At 48.0% G+C, this 20768-nt stretch overlaps 2 protein-coding genes across 8 annotated transcripts in view; both read right to left on the reverse strand.

Moving 5' to 3' along the window:
- Positions 1 to 15385, reverse strand: part of LOC140426618 (V-type proton ATPase 116 kDa subunit a 2-like) — a 155806-nt gene extending 140421 nt beyond the window's left edge. For 2 of the 4 annotated variants that reach the window (XR_011948248.1, XM_072511660.1), the window contains exon 1: positions 14073 to 14267. Coding sequence is in view for 3 of the 4 variants with exons in the window: in XM_072511660.1 (XP_072367761.1) it covers positions 14073 to 14189 (117 nt within the window). In the remaining variant the exon portion in view is untranslated. Of the gene's footprint in view, positions 1 to 14072; positions 14269 to 15252 lie in introns of those variants that run through there. The other 2 variants (XM_072511843.1, XM_072511769.1) reach the window with 2 other exon arrangements.
- A 496-nt stretch (positions 15386 to 15881) lies between these two features.
- Positions 15882 to 20768, reverse strand: part of tctn2 (tectonic family member 2) — a 120973-nt gene continuing 116086 nt past the window's right edge. For all 4 annotated transcript variants that reach the window (XM_072512053.1, XM_072512207.1, XM_072511965.1 and 1 more), the window contains exon 18: positions 15882 to 17542. In XM_072512053.1, the coding sequence (XP_072368154.1) occupies positions 17418 to 17542 (125 nt within the window). In that variant the 3' untranslated portion in view covers positions 15882 to 17417. The remainder of the gene's footprint in view (positions 17543 to 20768) is intronic.

Consider the following 20768-nt stretch of genomic DNA (forward strand, 5'->3'; position numbering starts at 1 on the left):
CGTTAGTCTGGGACTCTACCTCAGTCTGGTTTTGTCTCTTGGCATCCCTGATGGCTTTGCGGAGGTGGTACCTGGATTTCTGATATAGGTCAGGGTCACCCGCCTTGAACACTTCAGACCTGGACTTCAGTAGGGAGTGAATCTCCCAGTTAAACCAGGAGTTCCGGTTGAGGAATGCACCTTCTTTGGCACGCAGTCCTCAACACACTTGCTGATGAAGTCTGTGACGGTGGGGCATACACGCCTAGGTTGGCCACCAAGTTCTTGAATATGGACCAGTCCATTGACTCCAAACAGTCACTTAGAAGCTCTTCCATTGCCTCGGATCAGCACTGCACAATCTTTTTCAACGGATTCTCCCTCTTAAGATTCTGCTTGTATGCCGGGAGAAGGAGTACTATCGTGTGGTCCAATTTTTCCAAATGTACTCGGGGAATGGACCGGTTTCCATCCTTGATGTTTGTGTACTAGTGGTCAAGGATGTTGGGGCCCTGGTGGGACAGATGTGCTGGTGGAATTTTGGCAGTACACTCTTGAGGTTGGCCTTGTTGAAGTCTCCGGCCACAACGAACAAGGCCTCCGGGTGTTCTGTTTCACTGTTATTTATAACTGTGTACAATTCGTCCAGCACCTTCTTCACTTCTGCCTGGGGTTGGATGTAGACCGCTGTGATAACGGCCGAAGTGAACTCCCGCGGAAGGTGGTTTGGGCGGAACTTCACGGTCGGGTATTCCAGGTCCGGGGAGCAGTAGGTCACCAGCGTCGCTACATCTGAGCACCAGGAGGAGTTGACGAGGAGGCAAACGCCTCCACCCTTCGCCTTGCCCAAGGACACTGTCCAGTCCATTCGGTTAATTGAGAAGCCCTCAGATTGTACAGGTCTTCCCTTTGGCGTGTTCGAGGTCTGCACTCCCTCGGGCTGGTTAGGTGGTGTTTGGGTCGCTGGCAGGGTCTTTTCTGGCCAAGGTCAGGCTGATGATACTGCATTAGCTGGAAAGCGAGGGAGATGCCCTAAGGCTATGGAAGATGCTATAGAAATACACAATCACTTATTCTGCTGCTGTGTGCTATCACGAGGTGTGTGCATTTGAGAAAATGCTGTTGTGTGTCGGGAAGAGAGATGGAACCTGGGGGCAGGGACCCCTTTTACTGATAGCCCTGTGCAGCAGAAAGTTTCACATTAATTTGAAACATGTGCTGTAAAATAGTCACTATCACACAAGCAGCATCTTAACAAACCTAACCACAACTTCTGACTACTCTTTTATCTGTCTCATCTTTGCTTAGATATTTATCTCCTCTCTCTGCTGAGCACAAACGATAATAAACTCTTACACATTCATATTAGTGCAAATACAATTGCACTAAATACGTCCAGTCAAACCCAGCACTTGAAGCCTGCACACTAACTCTACCCAGTGAAACACGCCAAAGTGAGCAGCGTTTCCAGTTGGTTCCCAGATATCTTCACAGTTGATCTAGAAAACATACGTGGCATTTGGCATCTCATTAAAGTTGCCTCCTGATTGTTCTTCATCCGATTCAAAAATTCCCACAGAGAATGAATAACTTTGAGGGCCAATTGCAGGTCTGAAATTTACAACGTTTACCAGCGCCACCCTCTCAAGTCCAAACTAGCAGAAGACTGTTCTCCCCCACGTTCCAAGATGGGCTAATTCGCTCTCCAGTTCAGGCAGGTTGTCGAAGTACCGGGTAAAACCTGCCCTCAATGTCTCATTCTTCTTTTTTTTTTATATATATGTTTTTATTCTCCATTTTCCTTCAAAATTTACCCCCCACCCACAGACAGTAATGGTAACAAATACAAAATCAATCCCCTTAACAATAACAACGATCCCTTCCTCCCACCACCCCAAACAACGGCCCACCTGTCAATATATGCATCCAATAAAACAAACCCTCCCACGGTGGAAACAAGAAACAAAGGAGAAAAAGAAAAAGGGAGTCCGGGACCGCCCATGGTCACCATTAACCTATAGAGTCCACCACCCCCCCTCCCTCCAACTCCTCCCGTCCACTGACTCATGTAAAACTCCTCCCCCCAACCCCAGTTCCTTCCCCCCAACTTTCCACCCCGGCTAGACCACTCATAGAACATAGAAAATAGAACATAGAAAATACAGCACAGAACAGGCCCTTCGGCCCACGATGTTGTGCCGAACTTTTGTCCTAGATTAATCATAGATTATCATTGAATTTACAGTGCAGAAGGAGGCCATTCGGCCCTTTGAGTCTGCACCAGCTCTTGGAAAGAGCACCCTACCCAAACTCAACACCTCCACCCAACACCAAGGGCAATTTGGACATTAAGGGCAATTTATCATTGGCCAATTCACCTAACCCACACATCTTTGGACTGTGGGAGGAAACCGGAGCACCCGGAGGAAACCCACGCAGACACGGGGAGGACGTGCAGGCTCCGCACAGACAGTGACCCAAGCCGGAATCGAACCTGGGACCCTGGAGCTGTGAAGCAATTGTGCTATCCACAATGCTACCGTGCTGCCCTTGAGAACAAATAAATCTACACTATATCATTTTACCTTAATCCATGTACCTATCCAATAGCTGCTTGAAGGTCCCTAATGTTCCCGACTCAACTACTTCCACAGGCAGTGCATTCCATGCCCCCAGTACTCTCTGGGTAAAGAACCTACCTCTGATATCCCTCCTATATCTTCCACCATTCACCTTAAATTTATGTCCCCTTGTAATGGTTTGTTCCACCCGGGGAAAAAGTCTCTGACTGTCTACTCTATCTATTCCCCGGTCATCTTATAAACCTCTATCAAGTCGCCCCTCATCCTTCTCCGTTCTAATGAGAAAAGGCCTAGCACCCTCAACCTTTCCTCGTAAGACCTACTCTCCATTCCAGGCAACATCCTGGTAAATCTTCTTTGCACCTTTTCCAAAGCTTCCACATCCTTCCTAAAATGAGGCGACCAAAACTGTACACAATACTCCAAATGTGGCCTTACCAAAGTTTTGTACAGCTGCATCATCACCTCACGGCTCTTAAATTCAATCCCTCTGTTAATGAACGCGAGCACACCATAGGCCTTCTTCACAGCTCTATCCACTTGAGTGGCAACTTTCAAAGATGTATGAACATAGACCCCAAGATCTCTCTGCTCCTCCACATTGCCAAGAACTCTACCGTTAACCCTGTATTCCGCATTCATATTTGTCCTTCCAAAATGGACAACCTCACACTTTTCAGGGTTAAACTCCATCTGCCACTTCTCAGCCCAGCTCTGCATCCTATGTATGTCTCTTTGCAGCCGACAACAGCCCTCCTTACTATCCACAACTCCACCAATCTTCGTATCGTTTGCAAATTTACTGACCCACCCTTCAACTCCCTCATCCAAGTCATTAATGAAAATCACAAACAGCAGAGGACCCAGAACTGATCCCTGCGGTACGCCACTGGTAACTGGGATCCAGACTGAATATTTGCCATCCACCACCACTCTCTGACTTCTATCGGTTAGCCAGTTCGTTATCCAACTGGCCAAATTTCCCACTACCCCATGTCTCCTTACTTTCTGCATAAGCCTACCATGGGGAACTTTATCAAATGCCTTACTAAAATCCATGTACACTACATCCACTGCTTTACCTTCATCCACATGCTTGGTCACCTCCTCAAAGAATGCAATAAGATTTGTAAGGCAAGACCTACCCCTCACAAATCCGTGCTGACTATCCCTAATCAAGCAGTGTCTTTCCACTCGGACCCTGTTCTGCCAGGCTCCGATGGCCGCAGCCCCTCCCCCCACCTCACCCCCATTCACTGGCCGGCTTAAACCGGCCAGCGTGGAGGCCCCCGCCCGGGTCCCTTTCCCCCTTGCCCGGCCCGAGGAAAGCCCAGAAATCCCCTTTTAGCACACAAACCCCGCATATCCACCTACACCCCAAAGAGCCCTCATTTCGAGTGAAAGTCCCATCACTTCCCTTGTCCAAATATATACCACATTGGCTCCTTTAGCCCATACACCCGCACGCAGTGATACAAAAAAGAAGAAAATACAGTCCTGAGGTTACATCGGCACATGGCCATTCCTCAGTTTGTCAGTTCTGCCACAGTCCTTCTGCTTTCGCAAACTCCTCCGCTGCTTCCGCCATTCCAAAATAAAAGTCCCTGAGCTTGTAAGTCACCCTCAGCTTCGCTGGATATACAATGCCGCACCGCACCTTGCCAATGTACAGTGCCCTCTTCACCCGGTTGAAGGCAGCCCGCCTCCTTGCCAGCTCCACCGTAAAGTCCTGGTATACACGCATACCAACTCCAGCCCACTGCACCACCCGCTTCTGCTTGGCCCAGCACAGGACCTTCTCCTTCGCACTGTACCTACGGAAGCACAGAGTCACTGCCCTTGGCGGCTCACTCGCCTTCGGTACAGGCCTCCACGACCGATGAGCCCGATCCAGTTCATATCGGGAGGGATCCTCCCCCTCCCCCAATAGTTTTGCCAACATCGCGGCAAAATACTCAGTCGGCTTCGGTCCTTCAACTCCTTCGGGCAGCCCCACAATCCTCAAATTCTGTCGCCTGGATCTGTTTTCCAGGTCTTCCATTTTTCCTCGCAGATCCTTGTTAGTATCCATCACCTTCCGCATCTCCTTCCCCATCTCGGTAAGTTGATCACCGTGCTGCAATAATGTCTCCTCCACTTCCTTCAGCGCCTCCCCTTGCTCCCGCACCTCCGCTACTGCGCTCTCCACCGCTATCGTCACCGGGGAAATCGTCTCCTCCACCAGCATACTCAAAACCTCCCTCATCTCCTTCCTCACCGTCTCCATGCATTTTGTAAACTGCCTTTCGAATTCCGCAGGCATCACCTTAGTTATTTCTTCAGCCGTAAGCAATGCGGCCTCCCCCAATGCTCCAGCTTCCATTTTCCTTGGTGACCTTTCCACTCCCCGGCGGACCTTCAGCTGTTTTTTTTTACGGCCGTTTTTTTGCTCACCCTCGACATTCTTCTTTACTGTGCCTTCACTGTGCCTCCTCTGTGCCTTCTCCCTGCTTTTGCCGCCTCCGTGGACCCTGGGACCGGGCTTATAGCCCCGAAAATGCCGTTCCCGAACGGGAGCCCTCCATTGTGCGGCCGCCTCCCACCCGCCGTCACCGGAAGCCTTAAATGTCTCATTCAAAGTTTAGGGAAGCTCGCTAATGTGAGATTCGGGAGTGCAACAGTTCAGCAATTGTAGCACAATCAATCACTGCTGAGACCAGATGAGGAGGAGTCAATCGATGGCTTTATTACGCAGACTTGTTCCCCAGCAGCACAGTTACAGAATGCGGCTGCTGGGAGAACCCGGGCTCTTATACTCCGCCTTACTGGGTGGAGCCAGTAGGCGGATGATCCAATTGGGACCCGGCGTCTATCCACCAATAGCCTCCCGGCATCATAGGGTACCGTAATACCCCTAATGCATACCATCACAGCAATAAAGATTCTGCATTTTTGATTCAGCACAAAGTGAACTCTTGAGGCAAGCACCGACTCGGAGCCCAGGAGCACAAATCACATCAAACATCTTCTTAAAACATTTCAAGTCTGACATGTTAAATTGAGCTGTTTTAAAGAGGGGAATTCGCCATCCAGTCATTGAAGTACAGGTTTAATCGGAGCAGAGCAGGATGGGATTTATCCTAGGATTCTCTGGGAAGCTAGGGAGGAGATTGCTGAGCCTTTGGCTTTGATCTTTAAGTCATCTTTATCTACAGGAATAGTGCCAGAAGACTGGAGGATAGCAAATGTTGTCCCCTTGTTCAAGGAGGGGAGTAGAGACAACCCCGGTAACTCTAGACCAGTGAGCCTTACTTCTGTTGTGGGCAAAATCTTGGAAAGGTTTATAAGAGATAGGATGTATAATCATCTGGAAAGGAATAATTTGATTAGAGATAGTCAACACGGTTTTGTGAAGGGTAGGTCGTGCCTCACAAACCTTATTGAGTTCTTTGAGAAGGTGACCAACAGGTGGATGAGGGTAAAGCAGTTGATGTGATGTATATGGATTTCAGTAAAGCGTTTGATAAGGTTCCCCACGGTAGGCTACTGCAGAAAATACGGAGGCATGGGATTCAGGGTGATTTTGCAGTTTGGATCAGAAATTGGCTAGCTGGAAGAAGACAAAGGGTGGTGGTTGATGGGAAATGTTCAGACTGGAGTCCAGTTACTAGTGGTGTACCACAAGGATCTGTTTTGGGGCCTCTGCTGTTTGTCATTTTTATAAATGACCTGGAGGAGGGCGTAGAAGGATGGGTGAGTAAATTTGCAGGTGACACTAAAGTCGGTGGAGTTGTGGACAGTGCGGAAGGATGTTACAGAGGGACATAGGTAAGCTGCAGCGCTGGGCTGAGAGGTGGCAAATGGAGTTTAATGCAGAAAAGTGTGAGGTGATTCATTTTGGAAGGAATAACAGGAAGACAGAGTACTGCGCTAATGGTAAGATTCTTGGCAGTGTGGATGAGCAGAGAGATCTCGGTGTCCATGTACATAGATCCCTGAAAGTTGCCACCCAGGTTGAGAGGGTTGTTAAGAAGGCGTACAGTGTGTTAACATTTATTGGTAGAGGGAATGAGTTTCGGAGCCATGAGATCATGTTGCAGCTGTACAAAACTCTGGTGCGGCCGCATTTGGAGTATTGCGTGCAATTCTGATCGCCGCATTATAGGAAGGATGTGGAAGCATTGGAAAGGGTGCAGAGGAGATTTACCAGAATGTTGCCTGGTATGGAGGGAAGATCTTATGAGGAAAGGCTGAGGGACTTGAGGCTGTTTTCGTTAGAGAGAAGAAGGTTAAGAGGTGACTTAATTGAGGCATACAGGATGATCAGAGGATTGGATAGGGTGGACAGTGAGAACCTTTTTCCTCGGATGGTGATGTCTAGCACGAGGGGACATAGCTTTAAATTGAGGGGAGATAGATATAAGACAGATGTCAGAGGTAGGTTCTTTACTCAGAGAGTAGTAAGGGTGTGGAATGCCCTGCCTGCAACAGTCGTGGACTCGCCAACACTAAGGGCATTCAAATGGTCATTGGATAGACATATGGACGATAAGGGAATAGTGTAGATGGGCTTTAGAGTGGTTTCACAGGTCGGCGCAACATCGAGGGCCGAAGGGCCTGTACTGCGCTGTAATGTTCTATCGCCGAGTTTCTAACCACACCCGCCACTGACATTTTCACTTAATGGAAAGTGGAAGACTGACTTCAAATTGCTTCTTTAAACATTCACAAGGCTAACGCTCTTGTGGTCACCAGCTCAAATTCCACAACAGCAGCAGCTGAAGTTTAATTCAATTCATTAAAAATCTGGAATTGGAAGCTCGCGTCAGTAATAGGGAGATTGAAGCTATGAATTGTCATGGGTGTTTAGGGCAGGAAATCTACTACCTTTCCCCGGCCCACCTGTGATATTAGACTCACGGCAGTTAACCCACAAGTAAAAGTTGACTTTGAACTGCCCTCTGAAGCAGCCTAACAGGCCACGTGATTAGGGATGGACATCTCTCTGCCAGCACCTCCCACATCCCCTGAAAGAATTTTTTAAATTGCAGTAGTTAGTATGAAGGCAGATGGACACAGTGGATGAGTTTCAATACCCACATGATTCAACCTCAATCACATCACATCCTGAAAATACAATCTGCAATGCCCAATGCAGTCTATACTTTAGCTATAAAGCACCAGAAAAATTAAATCACTCCTGTATTTAGCAAAACAAATCTGCACAAGGTTCTAAAATGTTAATTTGATGACTGTCCAAGATTAAAACTGAGGCTGCTTCCGGATGTGGAAGGGGAGGAAAGAATTGGGGATATATAGAAGTGGCTGGAGGAGCAGGGAGGCGAGCGGGTGGTGAAGATCAACGAGAAATGGGAAGCGGAGTTGGGAATGGAAATCAATTGGGGAGTATGGAGTGAGGCACTGCGAAGGGTAAACGGGACCTCCTCTTGTGCAAGGATGAGCCTGATACAGTTTAAGGTGGTGCACAGGGTGCATAAGACTCGGGCGAGAATGAGTGGGTTCTTTCAAGAGGCAGCAGATGAGTGTGAGAGGTGTGGGCGGGGGCCAGCGAATCACACGCACGTGTTTTGGGGTTGTGAAAAATTGGGAAGTTTCTGGGCGGGAGTGTTAGTGGTCTGAGCCAGGATAGTGGAGGAGGGAGTGGACCCGGACCCTTTGGTGGAGATATTTGGTGTTTCAGAGAAGCCAGAGCTCATGGAGAGGAGGAAGGCCGATGTTGTGGCCTCCCCCTCTCTGATTGCATGGCGGCGAATTTTGCTGGAGTGGCGGTCGGCATCGCCACTGACTGGGGTAGCAGCTTGGTTGGGTGACCTGTATTACTTCCTGCGGTTAGAGAAGATAAAGTATGAGTTAAGCTCAGCAGGGGAGTTTGAGAAAAGGTGGGGGATGTTTGTGACCGTGTTTGAGGAGCTGTTCGTCGCAAAGGGGGTGGGGAAGAGAAAAATCTGTACAGACTGTATAGTTGATTGTTGGGAAGAATGTTTCCCGGGGTGTTTATTTGCTGTAACCTACTTTGATACAAGTTTGAATAAAATGCGTTTCGGAAAAAAAAGATTAAAGCTGAGAATTATCGAGATCTGCAATAGCATTTTATTTCTGTTTTTAATTTCGAGCACCCAATTATTATTTTTTTCCCAAGGGGCAATTTAGTGTGGCCTATCCACCGACCCTGCACATCTTTGGGTTGTGGGGGTGAGACCCACACAGACACGGGGATGAAATCTGGCTGTGAAATCATGAAGTTATTTTTGGAGATATGGTTTCGTTTATATTACAGTGAAGGAGCTACTAGATCTTTATCTGCTCAAATTGTGACTTTAATATTTTTATTGCAGGATGTTGTAAACTGCAATATGGACAGACCTGAATATTACAGGCTCACCAGTTTAACATCAGATAACGGAGCTTTCAAAACCAATAACCTGGAAGAATATTAACAGGCAGTATGAGAAACATGGCCTAATACAAGAGGGTGAGCAATTTGTTAAATATAAATCATGTTTCGCTAACTTGATTTGTGTTTTTGATGGTAACAGAGAGGATGGATCAGGCGTGTGCATGTTGTGTGCACTATCGTTCAAAAGGAGCTTGAAAAAGTAGATTATTTTTTGACTTATTAGCAAAACCGAAGCTCGTGGATATGGGACATGGCTCAGTTGGTAATTCTCTAGTTTCGGAGTCAGGAGATGCAGGTTCAAATCCCTGGCAGTATACTGAGGGTTACTGTCAGAGGCACTATCTTTCCGATGAGATATTGAAGCAAGGCTCTATCTGTCCTTTGAAGTGGACATTAAAGATCCCATGGCATTGCTTTGAAGAGCAGGCAAGTTATCCCTGGTGTCCAGACCAATATTTAACCGCAAAATATCACCAAACTCACCATGCTGCCTTCGACAGCACCTTCCAAACATGCGACCACTACCATCTCGAAGGACAAGAGCAGCAGATACCTGGAACCCCACCACCTGGAGGGTCCCCTCCAAGTCACTCACCACCCCGACTGGGAAATATATCGGCCGTTCCTTCACTGTCGCCAGGGCAACATCCTGGAACTCCCTCCCTCAAAGCACAGTGGGTGTACCTACACCACATGGACTGCAGCTCAATCTGCCAAGGCAGCAGCTCACCACCACCTTCTCAAGGGGCAATTAGGGATGGAGAACAAGTACGGGCTAAGCACATATCCCATTAAAAAAATATATTTCAATGTAAGGCTGAATATCTGGTCAGTTGCTGTCTATGGAGAGAGGTGGAAGCAGAGACGATGAATGATTTCAAAAGGAAGTTAAATGGGCACAAGGAAAATGAACTTGTACGGTTAGAGGGTTTAAAGAGGGGGGATGACTCTGCAGAGAGGCAGCATAAACTCGATAGGCCGAATGGCCTCCCTCAGTGCTGTAACGACTCTGCGCCTTCGATGGTCCCAGGTGTGAAGGATTGCATTCAGCTGGATATGCTGGAGAAGCCGGGATTATTCTCCTTAGAGAAAAGAAGGTGGTTAAGTGGGGATTTTATTGACGTGTTTAAAATTATGGATGGTTTCGGGAGACAGAGAAACTGTTTCCAATGACTGAAGAGTCAGCAATGAGAAAGTGCGATGTTACAATGAACCAGAGAAATCATGAAGTCAACTACTTTTTTTTAAAAACAGGAGTGATTAGGATTTGGAATGCACTGGCTGACAGCAAGGAGAATACTGAGGTTTAGACATCTGCAATAAATGCCCAGTATAGTCAACAATCACATCTCCAAGTAGAACATTCCATGTCATCACCAGAAACTGCTATTCTTACTTACATAGCCGAGCATTTATTAAATTCAACTCCCTACATAGTGGGGCGGCACGGTAGCACAGTGGTTAGCACTGTTGCTTCACAGCACCAGGGTCCCAGGTTCGATTCCCGGCTTGGGTCACTGTCTGTGCAGAGTCTGCACGTTCTCCCCGTGTCTGCGTGGGTTTCCTCCGGGTGCTCCGGTTTCCTCCCACAAGTCCCGAAAGACGCGTTGCTCGGTGAATTGGACATTCTGAATTCTCCCTCGGTGTACCCGAACATCATAATCTTTAATGTCACAAGTAGGCTTACATTAACACTGCAATGAAGTTACTGTGAAAATCCCCTAGTCTCCACACTCCGGCGCCTGTTTGGGTACACAGCGGGAGAATTCAGAATGTCCAATTCACCTAACAGCGCATCTACTTGTGACAATAAAGATTATTATTATTATAGTAAACTATAAACAAACATCAAATAACATTAGCAACACTTGATACATTTTTAGGAATCACTTCTCCATTTATAGTTAAACTTTAGATTATTTAGCAATGGTTTACAGATTAAATCTTCTAAGTAATAGCAAACCTCATTAGACAATGTCTTGCTACGCAGTAACTTTATAGATATTATATATTAATGATTTTTAGATTAAATAACCATACACATTATACAACAACTTATACATTAAATAATAATGCCAATGCTTTAAACTGGTAACTAGTCAGCAGGTGGATTGTCAGTTGGTATTCCACCAGTCAGTCAGTAAGCTGGTTACCAGTCAGTGAGCTGGTTACCAGTCGGTGAGCTGGTTACCAGACAGTCGGTGAGCTGGTTACCGGACAGTCAGTAAGCTGGATACCAGTCAGTCAGTGAGTGAGCTGGTTACCAGACAGTCGGTGAGCTGGATACCAGTCAGTCAGTAAGTTGGTTACCAGTCAGTAAGCTGGTTACCAGACAGTCGGCGAGCTGGTCACCAGTCAGTCGGTGAGCTGGTTACCAGACAGTAGGTGAGCTGGTTACCAGACAGTCGGTGAGCTGGATACCAGTCAGTCAGCAAGTTGGTTACCAGTCAGTAAGCTGGTTACCAGACAGTCGGCGAGCTGGTCACCAGTCAGTCGGTGAGCTGGTTACCAGACAGTCGGTGAGCTGGTTACCAGACAGTCGGTAAGCTGGATACCAGTCAGTCAGTGAGTGAGCTGGTTACCAGACAGTCGGTGAGCTGGTTACCAGACAGTCAGCTGGTTACCAGTCGGTGAGCTGGTTATCAGACAGTCGGTGAGCTGGATACCAGTCAGTAAGCTGGTTACCAGTCGGTGAGCTGGTTACCAGACAGTCGGTAAGCGGGTTACCAGTCAGTCAGTAAGCGGGTTACCAGACAGTCGGTAAGCTGGTTACCAGTCAGTCAGTAAGCGGGTTACCAGTCAGTCAGTAAGCGGGTTACCAGTCGGTCAGTAAGCGGGTTACCAGTCAGTCAGTAAGCGGGTTACCAGACAGTCGGTAAGCTGGTTACCAGTCGGTCAGTAAGCGGGTTACCAGTCAGTCAGTAAGCGGGTTCCCAGTCAGTCGGTGAGCTGGTTACCAGTCAGTCGGTAAGCTGGTTACCAGACAGTCGTTAAGCTGCTTACCAGTCAGTCGGTGAGCTGCTTACCAGACAGTCGGTAAGCTGGTTACCAGTCAGTCAGTAAGCGGGTTACCAGTCGGTCAGTAAGCGGGTTACCAGTCAGTCAGTAAGCGGGTTCCCAGTCAGTCGGTGAGCTGGTTACCAGTCAGTCGGTGAGCTGCTTACCAGACAGTCGGTAAGCTGGTTACCAGTCAGTCAGTAAGCGGGTTACCAGTCAGTCAGTAAGCGGGTTACCAGACAGTCGGTAAGCTGGTTACCAGTCGGTCAGTAAGCGGGTTACCAGTCAGTCAGTAAGAGGGTTCCCAGTCAGTCGGTGAGCTGGTTACCAGACAGTCGTTAAGCTGCTTACCAGTCAGTCGGTGAGCTGGTTACCAGACAGTCGTTAAGCTGCTTACCAGACAGTCGGTGAACTGGTTACCAGTCAGTCGGTGAGCTGCTTACCAGACAGTCGGTGAACTGGTTACCAGTCAGTCGGTGAGCTGGTTACCAGACAGTCGATGAGCTGCTTACCAGTCAGTCGGTGAGCTGGTTACCAGACAGTCGGTGAACTGGTTACCAGACAGTCGGTGAGCTGTTTACCAGTCAGTCGGTGAGCTGGTTACCAGACAGTCGATGAGCTGGTTACCAGACAGTCGATGAGCTGCTTACCAGTCAGTCGGTGAGCTGCTTACCAGACAGTCGGTGAGCTGGTTACCAGACAGTCGATGAGCTGCTTACCAGTCAGTCGGTGAGCTGCTTACCAGACAGTCGGTGAGCTGCTTACCAGACAGTCGATGAGCTGCTTACCAGTCAGTCGGTGAGCTGCTTACCAGACAGTCGGTGAACTGGTTACCAGTCAGTCGGTGAACTGGTTACCAGACAGTCGGTGAGCTGGTTACCAGTCAGTCGGTAAGCTGGCTACCAGACAGTCGTTGAGCTGGTTACCAGACAGTCGGTGAGCTGGTTACCAGACAATCGGTGAGCAGTCGTTGAGCTGGTTACCAGTCAGTCGTTGAGCTGGTTACCAGGCAGTCGGTGAGCAGTCATTGAGCTGGTTACCAGTCATTGAGCTGGTTACCAGTCAGTCGGTGAGCTGGTTACCAGTCAGTCAGTAAGACGGTTACTAGTCAGTCAGTGAGCTGGTTACCAGTCAGTCGGTAAGACGGTTACTAGTCAGTCGGTGAGCTGGTTACCAGACAGTCATTGAGCTGGTTACCAGACAGTCGGCGAGCTGGTTACCAGACAGTCGGTGAGCTGGTTACCAGACAGTCAGTAAGCTGGATACCAGTCAGTCAGTGAGTGAGCTGGTTACCAGACAGTCGGTGAGCTGGTTACCAGACAGTCAGCTGGTTACCAGTCGGTGAGCTGGTTACCAGACAGTCGGTAAGCGGGTTACCAGTCAGTCGGTAAGCGGGTTACCAGACAGTCGGTAAGCTGGTTACCAGTCAGTCAGTAAGCGGGTTACCAGTCAGTCAGTAAGCGGGTTACCAGTTGGTCAGTAAGAGGGTTCCCAGTCAGTCGGTGAGCTGTTTACAAGACAGTCGGTAAGCTGGTTACCAGTCAGTCGGTAAGCTGGTTACCAGACAGTCGGTAAGCTGCTTACCAGTCAGTCGGTGAGCTGGTTACCAGACAGTCGATGAGCTGGTTACCAGTCAGTCGGTGAGCTGCTTACCAGTCGGTGAACTGGTTACCAGTCAGTCGGTACACTGCTTACCAGACAGTCGGTGAACTGGTTACCAGTCAGTCGGTGAACTGGTTACCAGTCAGTCGGTAAGCTGGTTACCAGGCAGTCGGTGAGCTGGTTACCAGACAATCGGTGAGCAGTCGTTGAGCTGGTTACCAGTCAGTCGTTGAGCTGGTTACCAGGCAGTCGGTGAGCAGTCATTGAGCTGGTTACCAGTCATTGAGCTGGTTACCAGTCAGTCGGTGAGCTGGTTACCAGTCAGTCAGTAAGACGGTTACTAGTCAGTCAGTGAGCTGGTTACCAGTCAGTCGGTAAGACGGTTACTAGTCAGTCGGTGAGCTGGTTACCAGACAGTCATTGAGCTGGTTACCAGTCAGTGAGCTGGTTACCAGTCGGTGAGCTGGTTACCAGTCAGTCAGTAAGCTGTTTACTAGTTAGTCAGCGGTACTCACGTCTCTGAACTCCACCAGGCCGTCCTCCCCCAGCTCACTGACACAGTCATAGGCCGAGGCTGCCTGCAGGAAGAGCTGGGCCAGGCACATCTCCTCACTGCGGAACACCGAGCCCATCCTCCCCGCCCGGCCTGCCCGCCCGCTGCTCGGCCCCCGGAGCCTCTCTCAGAGCCGGAGGCGGGACACACACACCACTTCCGGGTAGGCGCGGTGACGCAGCACGCTGGCCCAGCCCCCTGCAGTCTGATTGACAGCTGGAGCTCAGGCCCCGCCTCCTGCAGTCTGATTGATAGCTAGAACGCAGGTCCCGCCCCCGGCACTGATTGACAGCTGGGTCTCGTGCCCCGCCCCCTGCAATGTGATTGGCAGCTGGAGCACAGGCCCCGCCCCCTGCAGTCTGATTGACAGCAGGAGCTTAGGTCCCGCCCCCTGCAGTCTGATTGACAGCTGGAGCTCAAGCTCCGCCCCCTGCAGTCTGATTGACAGCTGGGATACCGGCCCCGTCCCCCGCAGTGATTGATAGCTGGGACCGAGGCCCCGCCCCCTGCAGTCTGATTGACAGCTGGAGCTCAGGCCCCGCCCCTGCAGTCTGATTGACAGCCCGGACCTAGACCCCGCCCTCTGCAGTCTGATTGACAGCTGGAGCTCAGGCCCCACACCCTGCAGTCTGATTGACAGCTGGAGCTCAAGCCCCGCCCCTGCAGTCTGATTGACAGCCCGGACCTAGACCCCGCCCTCTGCAGTCTGATTGATAACTGGAGCTCAAGCCCCGCTCCCTGCTGTCTGATTGACAGCTCAAGATCAGGCCCCACCCCCTGCAGTCTGATAGACATCTGCACACTGGCCCCATGCGCAGCAATGCATCCAGAGCTCCCTGACTGCATTGATGTGGTTGCACTGGAGGCTCTGAGCAATTGGGAGGGAGTGGATAGGCTGGGGCTGGTTTCCTTGGAGCAGCAAAGGTGGAGTGTAAGCCTACTTGTGACAATTAAAAAAGATTATTTATTTATTCCTACTTTTCTCCCCTCTTAAGTTCCTTTACAACATATGTAATGCTTAAGTTCTATATTTTGATTTTGATTTACAACAACATGTTAACATTTAATTTTTGCAATTTAACTGTCTTTAACTGCTTCTGGTTTTGTAATTAACATTTTGGTTTTGATGTTTAGATGCTTACTCCTTTCATTGCGAGTGTAACAGCTTCCAAAAGAAAATCTTCAAGCTGAAATCTGCAGGACCATCTGCTTTTCTTTGGTTCCTGGACTGTTTATTGCTTTTAGCTTCATGTGTTTTTATGCGTCACAATAAATTTGGAATCTGACAGTGCAGTCGGAGTGATGCATCACTGACCTGCAACACACACAGACACATCATCTTGTTCACTTATTAGTTTTACTTATGTGAATGGGGTGGGTGAATCTAGATTTTCTCTTTCTCACCTTTGAACACAGAGTGACCAACTGACCACGTTCTAACGGCTTGTCCTTTGACAGTTTGCCTCTTTGCTCTGTATTTTCTGGAACAGCCAGCGGCAGACTGATCGTGGGAGTCTCCCGGGCAAGTTTGATTCGAGTGGGCGAGTCAGCCAGTGTATTGGAAATGTCACACTCATTGCCGTGATTTATTGCTTCATGTCCCATTTTAAAAAGATATGTTTACTCGGCCGCTGAAACAGAATTTTCCCTCAATCTGCTGTGAGCTTTTATCACTTCTGCTCCATTGGATTTTTGAACCTGCGACGGCACATCAGAATCCCAATTTGTATGTGTCTGGAGAAATCAAGATAGTGCCACGCAGTGCCCACAATTAAGAAAAGATAACATTTATTCAAAAACCCATGCTTACAAATTTACTTACATCTCAACACCTCACAGAACGCCAACATAAAAATGCAGGAAAATCCATTGGCCTGGACTCTGCTGTCAGTGACAACACAAAAATGGTCACCCCTGACTTTGCAGAAAGCTACTTACAAAGATCTACTAATCTGTGTGACATGGATTTCTCTCTCCCAACAACAGTTTGATTCTAATACATCATCCAGATAATCTCCAGCTGCCCAGCAGCAATGAAATCATCAATCAGGGCAGCATGGTGGCACAGTAGCACAGTTGCTTCACTGCCCCAGGGTACCAGGTTCGATTCCCCGCTTGGGTCACTGTGCGGAGTCTGCACGTTCTCCCCGTGTCTGCGTGAGTTTCCTCCGGGTGCTCCAGTTTCCTCCCATACTCCAAAGACGTGCAGCGGTGGATTGGCCATGATGAATTGCTCTTAGTGTCCAAAAAAGGTTTGGTGGGGTTACGGGGATAGGGTGGAGAGGTGGGCTGAAGTAGGGTGCTCATTCCAAGAGCCGGTGCAGACTCGATGGGCCGAATGGCCCCCTTCTGCACTGTAAATTCTATCAATCACATTGAAGTATTCTCAAAGACAGCAAACCAGCAAGTAAAATGCACAGATTACCGTTCAGTTTTACAGAGCAAAATAAATGATTGGAATATTCATATAGCACACTGGGCTAAATCGCTGGCTTTGAAAGCAGACCAAGGCAGGCCAGCAGCACGGTTCAATTCCCGTACCAGCCTCCCCGAACAGGCGCCGGAATGTGGCGACTAGGGGCTTTTCACAGTAACTTCATTGAAGCCTACTTGTGACAATAAGCAACTTTCATTTCATTTCATTAAGGCAGCTGAAATATCAAACTTAAATGTGGAATTTATCGGAATGGAGAGGTTTAACAATCCAGGGCCAAGAGATTTCACAGCAGTAATCATGAACACACTTAACAATTCAATTCATTCAACAAGGTACAACTTTTTCCAAGAGCTTTTAACAGTAAGACTAAGTGTAAAACAGAAAATTCTGATGAATTCAGTGATTTTTATTTGATTGCAGTATGTCAGCAGAACACTCTCTGACGAAGCACAGAATCACTGACACAACTTGTGGATTTCTCAGTTTAGCTGCGAATGTTTCAGGGTGATCTTGGTAAATTCTGACAGCCTCAGTCAGTAGTACTGCAAAACCCAGGCCAATATTTACACGATAAAACAGCTAATGAAATTGTACATATGTACACACAAACAATATTAGAATAGATGCATGGGGCAAAAGATAATTCTCAGACCCGCACCAAACCAGTTTTCGCTAAAGAAGTGATCACCTTGTGGAACAGGCAAAAACTACAGAACCATCTCAGAATCTACTGGGTGACAGAGAGGGACTGTAGCTTTCAATTCAAGTAAATGAGCAAAATGGCCCTGTGTTTCTCTGCACTTTTCTGTGGAGCAAGTCGAGTAAAAATGATGCAATTAAATGGCTGTGGAATGGATTTGCTGCAGCTGTCTAATAAAACGTGGTGCTGTTCCAAGCTTTGCGGATTTTATCCCAGGGGTCTCCCAACACTGCAGTCACCAGGAAGATTATCACCAGCAACATTGCCTGAGCAATCGACTGCGAGTATGTTTCTTCTGGCAAAGAAAACAGAAATCTCAAATTACATTGGATGGGCAATATTTTGATCCCTTTTAAGAGGGAACGCAAACTTTCCAGTTATAAATAAATGACAGAAGTCAACTTGGTCTGTACTCCAGGTTTTCAATTTCTGTATGAGAGGTCCCTGCAAACAGCAATGCACTCAAGAAATGATACAAGCTCCTAATTGAGACTGACACTGCGATGCAGTACTTGCAGAGTGCTACATGGTCAGTGGTGCCATCCATTGAATACAGAATTACATAAAGGTCCCATGTGCCTTCTCCACTGGATAGTCACCACTGTCACTATTTGAAAGGGAAGGTGTTCTCATGGCGGTCCTGACCCACATTCCTTCCTCAAAACCAGCATTAAACAAATTATCTGATCAATTAGTTACCACTTGTGGAATCTTGTGTACACTCATTTGGCTCCATGTTTGCCTACAGAACAGTGGCTACACTTTGAAAATAATTCATAGCTTGGAAACACTTTGGGAAATACCAAGGATACGACACGACATTATACAACTGCAAGTTTGTTATTCTTTGCAATCAGACCATAGGATATAGATAAAGGAGCAGAATTGGGCGATTCGGCCCATCGGGTCTGCTCCGCTATTCGACCAAGGCTGATATGTTCCTCATCCCCATTCTCCTGCCTTTTCCCCATAACCTCTGATTTTCATATTAATCAAGAAATCCCTTTATTAATAAAGAACACCAGATTTGTGCTTGAGGTGCTGTTAGCTACAGGACTGCAGACCACGAGCTGAAGGGTGGAATTAGACAGAATAATTCTTTCTTAGAACACAAGAACTAGGAGCAGGAGTCGGCCATTCAACCTCTCGAGCCTGCCCCACCATTCAATACGATCATGGATGATCACATCATGGCCTCAACTCCACTGTCCTGCCCGTTCTCCATAACCCTTCAACCCATTACCAATTAAAAATCTGTTGAACTCCTCCTTAAATTTACTCGCTGTAATCCCAGCATCCACCACACTCTGGGGTAGCGAATTCCACAGATTCACAACCCTTTGGGAAAGTAGCTTCTTTCTCCTCAACTCTGTTTTAAATGTGTTACTCCTTACCCTGAGACTATGACCTCTCGTTCTAGAATGCCCCACAAGAGGAGCATCCACTCCACGTCTACTTTATCCATGCCGTTTATCATCTTGTATAACTCTATTTAATCTCCACTCATTCTTCTAAACTCTAGAGAGTATCGGCCTAAACTGTTCAAACCCTCCTCGTACGACAAACCCCTCATTTCTGGAATCATTCTAGTGAACCTCCTCTGAACTGCCTCCAATGCCACTACATCTTTCCCCAAATAAGGGGACCAAAACTGTGCACAATACCCCAGGTGCGGTCTTACCAATGCCTTGTATAGTTGCAACAACACTTCCTTACCTTTATACTCAATTGCCTTAGCTATAAATGCCAACATTCCATTTGCTTTCCTGATTATCTGCTACACCTGCATGCTCGTTTTCTGTGACTCCTGCACACGGACACCCAGATCCCTCTGCATCGGAGCTCCCCGAAGTCTCGCCCCATTTAGATAACAGGTTGCCTTTCCATTTTTCCGTCCAAAATTGATAACCTCACACTTATCAACGTTAAATTCCATCTGCCACATTTTGGCCCACTCACCTAACCTATCTATATCCATTGTAAATTTCTTATTTCCTCATTGCAACTTGCTGTCCCACCTATTTTTGTGTCATCTGCACATTCGGCTACAGAACCTTCTATCCCTGTATCCAAGTCATTAATATAGATTGTAAATAGTTGGGGCCCAAGGACCGAACCCTGTGGCACCCCACTAGTTACATCTTGCCATCCAGAAAATGACCCATTTATCCCAACTCTCTGTCTTAGGGAGATAGAGAACCTAGTGGTGGAGTGGTGCAATGATAACATTCTCTCGCTCAACGTCAGCAAAACTAACGAGCTTGTCATTGACTTCAGGAAGCAGTACTGTACGCACCCCTGCCTGCATCAACGGGGCCGAGGTGGAGATGGTTAGCAGTTTCAAATTCCTAGGTGTGCACATCACCAACAATCTGTTCTGGTCCACCCACAAACAAACAAAGAACAAAGAACAAAGAAATGTACAGCACAGGAACAGGCCCTTCGGCCCTCCAAGCCCGTGCCGACCATGCTGCCCGACTAAACTACAATCTTCTACACTTCCTGGGTCCGTATCCCTCTATTCCCATCCTATTCATGTATTTGTCAAGATGCCCCTTAAATGTCACTATCGTCCCTGCTTCCACCACCTCCTCCGGCAGCGAGTTCCAGGCACCCACTACCCTCTGCGTAAAAAACTTGCCTCGTACATCTACTCTAAACCTTGCCCCTCTCACCTTAAACCTATGCCCCCTAGTAATTGACCCCTCTACCCCGGGGAAAAGCCTCTGACTATCCACTCTGTCTATGCCCCTCATAATTTTGTAGACTTCTATCAGGTCGCCCCTCAACCTCCTTCGTTCCAGTGAGAACAAACCGAGTTTATTCAACCGGTCCTCATAGCTAATGCCCTCCATACCAGGCAACATTCTGGTAAATCTCTTCTGCACCCTCTCTAAAGCCTCCACATCCTTCTGGTAGTGTGGCGACCAGAATTGAACACTATATTCCAAGTGTGGCCTAACTAAGGTTCTATACAGCTGCAACATGACTTGCCAATTCTTATACTCAATGCCCCGGCCAATGAAGGCAAGCATGCCGTATGCCTTCTTGACTACCTTCTCCACCTGTGTTGCCCCTTTCAGTGACCTGTGGATCTGTACACCTAGATCTCTTTGACTTTCAATACTCTTGAGGGTTCTACCAGTCACTGTATATTCCCACGTTGATGCTATGACCACGAAAGCACAACAGCGCCTATACTTCCTCAGCAAATAAGGAAATTCGGCATGTCCACTTTGACTCTTACCAATTTTTACAGATGCACCACAGAAAGCATCCTATCTGGCTGCATCACAGCCTGGTATGGCAACTGCTCAATCGAAGACCACAAGAAACTTCAGAGACTCGTGAACACAGCCCAGTCCATCACATGAACCTGCCTCCCATCCATTGACTCTGTCTACATCTCCCGCTGCCTTGGGAAAGTGAGCAACATAATCTGAGGGTTATGGGGAGAAGGCAGGAGAATAGGGATGAGAAAATATCAGCCATGATTGAATGGCGGAGCAGACTCGGTGGGC

Source organism: Scyliorhinus torazame, chromosome 1, assembly GCF_047496885.1.
Source record: "Scyliorhinus torazame isolate Kashiwa2021f chromosome 1, sScyTor2.1, whole genome shotgun sequence".
NCBI lineage: Eukaryota > Metazoa > Chordata > Chondrichthyes > Carcharhiniformes > Scyliorhinidae > Scyliorhinus > Scyliorhinus torazame.